Source organism: Sinocyclocheilus anshuiensis, unplaced genomic scaffold, assembly GCF_001515605.1.
Source record: "Sinocyclocheilus anshuiensis isolate Anshui unplaced genomic scaffold, SAMN03320099.WGS_v1.1 scaffold542, whole genome shotgun sequence".
In the NCBI taxonomy this organism is placed as follows: Eukaryota; Metazoa; Chordata; class Actinopteri; order Cypriniformes; family Cyprinidae; genus Sinocyclocheilus; species Sinocyclocheilus anshuiensis.
Genome location: NW_015547685.1, coordinates 876,554 through 882,603, shown reverse-complemented (window position 1 = coordinate 882,603; position 6,050 = coordinate 876,554). Strand labels below are relative to the sequence as shown.

Sequence of the window (6,050 nt, the reverse complement as noted above, 5' to 3'; positions counted from 1 at the left end):
CATAGAGGAGAAACAATAATGTACAGTATGTGGAAAATAATGTGTTTTTTGAACCTTAAACCGCATAAACACATTTCATTACACCAAATACACAAAATACTGTTCTTTTTAGCAGCATCATATGACCCCTTTAAAATAAAGTGTAACCGATATTTTTTATGTATTTTTTGTTAAAATTATTTTACCACAAATGTAATTAATTTGTACTAGTGAGGTATTTAAAAAATTGTTAAAAATATACTTTACCTTTTACATTAATAGACATTTTAACCGAAAATGTATTATTTTAATTTTATATTTTTAATATTATTAATATCTTTACATTAGTTTGAGCCATAAGTAATATAAGGAGTTTTCTGAATATTAAGAGAGATTTTTTGTATGTTAATGTATGTATATTTTGAATAATTATACTGCATCACATGGTCAATTTCATATGTAATACGTATGCGTAAATAACAGTTAATAGTTTTTTAATTAGAAGGAGGAGGAAGGGGTTTGTTATTAGACAGTTTTTTGACCGTTTCTTAAAACCATATTTAATTTGAAGCTCGGAATTGTTTCAGTATTTCTTGAGTTTGGTTTTTGATTTTTGTTATAACCTGACAAACTAAAAGTAAACTGCAAGTGTGTGGTTTTACGCATTAAATCCTTTGTGCCCAAGAATGGAAAAGATTATAGACTGCCATTACAGTACACAATTGCTAAAAATAAATGTTTTTGTTCTGTGAACAATTAATAATGCACGTCTTCAAAACGTTCCTTTTCCTCTTACTCCTGTCCTTTAACCATCTGTCATATAGAATCGATTTTTCACAATCAAATTCATTCCAAATGGAAATGTAAACCTGATGTAAACCTGTCTTTAGTAACGATTGGATAATTAGAGTGAAAGACAGAACAAGACACCAAACAATCTCACAAAGTAAAATGGCATCTATACCCGTTTCCTCACACTTGTACCAAAAGAAAGCAGAGTCGATTCCCATCCGTCCTTCAACAGCAGCAGAATTCAGGATCCCTGTTAAGCAAAGCAGTGTTAGCTAACCACACGCTCTACTACGACAGGTAATTTAGGCCTGTCATTTCAAAACAGTCCAACATTTGTCAAAAAAGTGCAAACAGCATCCTGCTTTTTATCAAAGACACTCATTGAATGCTGCGTTGCATTCAATTGCCTATTCAAACGCCTGTCATCTCTAGGAAGCGAGACTGACAGGGGCTGAACCAAAGGCACAACCATCCTGCATTCTCTACAACCCCACAGGCCTGACAACATTTGGACAAGGGCATTCAGTCACATCTTGTTGTTGTGGTCGCATCTTGTGTTTGTCCAGACAGTCAATTGGCGTTTTGCTTTATTGATTTACAAGACATAAATGTCCTGTGCTAGGCACAGATGTCTTGCAATATGTAATAAGCTCAAAATTTTGTTTTATTTTGTGTGTTTTGTTTAGATATGTGCTTTATTTACACTACTGTTTAAAAGTTTGGGGTCAGTAAGATTGTATTATGTTAAGAAATTAATACTTATATTCAGCAAGGATGCTCTAATTTGATCAATAATGACAGAAAAGACATTTATAATGTTACAAACGATTTCGATTTCAAATAAATGCTGTTCTTTTGAACTTTCTATTTATCAAAGAATCCTGAAAGAAGCCAGTTTCCATAAAAATATTATAATTTCTAAAGGGTAAGTCTAAACGCGCTATACAGATAAATTTGAATTGAACTGAAAGTCTAAAGTAATAGCTGCAGAAAATTCAGCTTTGTCATCACATGAATAAATTACATTTTAAAATATATTAAATTAGAAAATGTATTTAAATTGCAATATTTAATCAAATAAATGCAGCCTTGGAGAGCATAAGAGACATCTTTCAATAATAATAATAAAAAAAAAAAAAAACTGTGTGTGTGTGTGTATGCTTAAGAAACGGTGTCAATGCATCATCTGATAGAGCCAGACTGACAAACCCGGCAAATATCCTGGAAGTCTCTCCAACTTGCTCTGGACCAATCATATTGTTAAGCCCTGTTATTATTAGAATTGTGGTTATTTTTATTTTTGATATCACTTAAAATAACCATGATAATGTACTTTCAGGTCTCTGTGTGGACAGAGGAACAGAAGTGTCCCCTGATACTTACACTGCAACTGAAGAGTTTTTGGAAGCTGTTTTTTCCATCCTGTCCTCCCTCACCTACCTCCCCAGGGCTTTAACTCGAGTGCTAGAGGGCTACCTGGACCAGAGACACCTTTGGGAGCACTTTTACAACTTAGCAGGTGTAGCCATGCAAGAATTTTTCCATGCTCTGTCCTACATTTGTTTAGACTTCAAAAGGACACAATTTTAGTCAGATGTGGCCATTCAGTTACAGTCCAGTTGGAAACCGTTATCACCATGTGCCCCCATTGTGTCCCATAATTGCCTCAATATCAAATCTGACCAGCTGGAAGCCCATCATCAAATCAAAGCCATAATTAAACCTTCAGCTGTCTCTTTGATTGCTTATTTATTTACATTTGAGCCTTCTCCTTGTTCCTCTCTGCAATAGCCACAGCATGAACATTTTTCTTTGTGTTAATGGTTACCGTATTGATTTTGCATGCTGACATAGAAACTGCAATTATGACCTGACACCTTTTGAATCGCTTTGATTCAGGGGGGTTAATCCAGGCTGAAGCTCTCATGTTTTGTGTTTTATTACATGTGAGAGGTAATTATAGTTGCACAAATTAGACAAATGACAGAGGAGGGAGCAGGAGAGTGTGTGTTGTATGCTGTTATTCTGATGTAAGGTGTTGTGTTTTTGGCTTAATTGACCATGTCCATTCTTCCCTAAAGATAATCTTACAGAGCTTGCTTAGCACCTTGATTGTGCCATTTACCAGAGCTAATTGGGCTGGTCAGGAGAATGATCCATATTAGAATTATTTATTTGTTTCTTCTACTTGTACTTTTTGGCACTGTGGATGTTTAGAAATGTAACTCCCTTAAAACACACTTTTAAAATGCTTTGTTTTATTTAATTGTTTGCTAACAATGTCCAAAAATGGAAATTTATGCATTACAGGAGAATTCAGCCCTTTTGCTTTTCCTTGATTCCCTAGAACTTGTCATTTCCATGACATAATGACAACTCAGTGAGGCATACTATATCAAAACATTGAGGAAAAATGTATATAAATAATTTTTTTACACAATACATAATGAAATGATATGTTTTTTTTTACTCATTGTTTACATCATATCTGTGTCTGGGACAAGAGTAAAACAATACAATCTATACATAAAAGTCATTTAAATAGCTGCAAAAAATAATGTAGGTTTGATCAATTTTAATGCGACAGTCATACAACAATAAGAAACAACTGAAATATATTACCTTTTAAAAAATAATAAAATAAATAAATAATTTTTTTGATTTATTGGGAAAGAAAAATTGCTGATAGATGAAGAAATTATGAGTTCTGTCTCTCTTCTTCTTTAAGGTAATGTCCTGTGACCAAATAGGATATAATCATAAAGAAATAAGATTGTTTTTACACAGTATCTAATGAATTTACAAAAACAAGTTTGATATAATTATTAAATCACTATAATTTAGACCATTCTCTTTCTTCCAGACTCCAGTAAAGAGGAGCCGACCTTGTTTAAATGCATCAGGTCCATTGTTTGTGAATCCACTACCAAACTTTTGATCCACCTGGTCAGCATGATGCAGGCATGCAAAGACCAGTCGGGACCCCTGGTTCGACAGCACATCCCAGAAAATGTCCTAAGCAAAATTCCAAAAGAGTGGAATTACATTTCACAAGATCCTAAGTTTAATGAAACCAGCAAGAGTAAGTAAAGCTTTATTAAACAGTAATGTTTTATACATTTATTTATAAAACATTTGTACCATTTTTTAACCGCTGAAAACTGTGAAGTCTTATTGAAGGCTTTAAAAAAAATCTAACCAACCCTCATTGTTTTTCTCTCTTCTTATCAGACAGCATGAATCGAGCTATCCAAGCCCTCTCTTTCATCTTCACCCACCTTCCGTCAACCATAGCCTCCCTTCCACTGCCTGTGCGCTTCCTGTTCACCATGGCAGAGAAGAGGCTTTCTCAGCCAGACAGCTGAGGTCTACCGGCCTGCTCCTCTGGGTCTTATTGGGCAGCCTCTGTCAATATCTAGAAAATGGGGATGCCCTGGAGCACTTGTCTGGACAGCCCCTGGAGAGAGGGGCCAAGGATAGGCTAAGTCTGCTATCAGAATGTCTGCAGGTCAGCCTGGGCCAGCAGAAGGGTGTTCCCAAGCCTCTGGTCCATAAGGTGTTCCAGGGCCTGGAAGAGAAGAAGCCCAAATGGGCCTCCATGCAGCTGCAGAAGGCACGAAAGCTTTGCTGTGATAGGTGAGATTTCGAAAAAAAGCCTGATGGAATCTTCCCAATTTAAGCCCTTAATAGCAAATTCATTATTAAGCTCATCCATTTTATGAAAGATGTTTCAGGCTTTTGGCATTTTAATGTGTTTAACCAGTTAACTAATCTATTAATGTCTTAGTTGGCCGCTGCCTATTGATATGTTGATGTAATTTAAAGACTTCAATCTCACAATTCATTCATTTTTAGAAATTAACTTCACCCTTCATCTTTTGGCAAAATAATTATGTTGTTTTCTTTTGTGTGTGTGTGTGCGTGTGTGTGTGTTCCTAGCCTGTAGCTTGTCGTTTCAAGCTTTTTGATATGTGTACTTCAAAATGGGTTTGATGTCACCCATAGGATTTGAGTGCAGAAATCTGACTTGAACCACTGAAGAAAGTGTTGCAATCCTTGAATCATGTACTATAAATCATCTTAGCAATATAAAATCATCTTAGCAGTATAATATGAGGCTCAATGATAATGATGAGCATACACTTTAAGTCATTATCTTATGGCAGATAATGTGGACGTTAATTCAGGGTTTTTTGTAATGCCATTGACCCCAAAATATGTGATTCCCTTGTAAGGGAAATTATAAAGTTGGCTATATTTTTATGTATAAACGTGATACAGTATTTATTTAGTTAGTTGTTTTGTTTTTTTTTAACTACTTTTTCTCTGAACTTTTCTCTGAGCCCGAGTTTGAAAACCCCTTCCTTAAATAATGATCCTGTACTAATAATTTCTTCAAACGATTGATTTTTGAGCACTTTTGAAAATTGACTATTTATCATTGTTGACAAAAAGAACTTTCACCGCATAGTCTAAGTCATGTCCAGAACAAAATCTCACAGTTAATTACTCTTATTGAAAATGATTTAGCATCATAACAGAGCTGGAAAAAAATAAATAAAACTTTTAGTGTTCCGAGAAACACTGCTCCCAGTGATGGGAAGAAAAAGAAAAAAAAGGAGTTAGCAAAAATGAAGAGTGATTATGTATCGCCTGTCTTAGACAGTCAGTGGAACCATTACTATTCATTAAAATAACCTTCACTTTCAGGCACTGCCTCCGGTGTAAACAATCAACGTACAGTGTGTCGGCGGAAAGCGGGTTCTCTGAAAAACACCCCCCCACCCCAGCTTGTCAACACACACAAATGCATACACACACACCTTCCTCATCTCTTGTCTTTGCAAAGTAATTTGTAGAGGAGAAGATGATTGTTCTCTATCACGGTGACCCTGGCAGGCTTTGACGGCATTCATGCACAGATGAAGATGAATGCAGTGGATTCCGTGGGCGGAGGGGGTGTTCTGCTTCTTTCGGGGCACATTGGTCCTAATGACGTGATTGATAGCTTGTCCCGGATCCGATGGGCCTCTCATTAATCAAGCCGCTGACTGGATCCAATCATTTGCTTCACCTGCACACTGATGGACAGGGAAGGATACAGGCACAGGTGCTGACACCCCGCTCACCGGCTGGGCTGCCCAGGGCCTCACCGCTTTTCTCTGTGTCATTGAAGCTAAAGGCCTGCCTGACAGGCGACACTTTCCTTGTCACTTTGTGATTGAAAAATAAAAAAAAGGAAGGAAGAAGGAATGGGGGCAAACAATGACGGTGGGGGG

At 36.4% G+C, this 6,050-nt stretch overlaps 1 protein-coding gene across 1 annotated transcript in view; it reads left to right on the top strand.

Moving 5' to 3' along the window:
• Positions 1-6,050, top strand: part of LOC107703244 (uncharacterized protein KIAA0825-like) — a 142,184-nt gene that overhangs the window by 64,586 nt on the left and 71,548 nt on the right. The window contains 4 exon segments of the mRNA XM_016505793.1: positions 2,111-2,290; positions 3,635-3,853; positions 4,003-4,122; positions 4,125-4,407. Coding sequence (XP_016361279.1) covers positions 2,111-2,290; positions 3,635-3,853; positions 4,003-4,122; positions 4,125-4,407 — 802 coding nt within the window.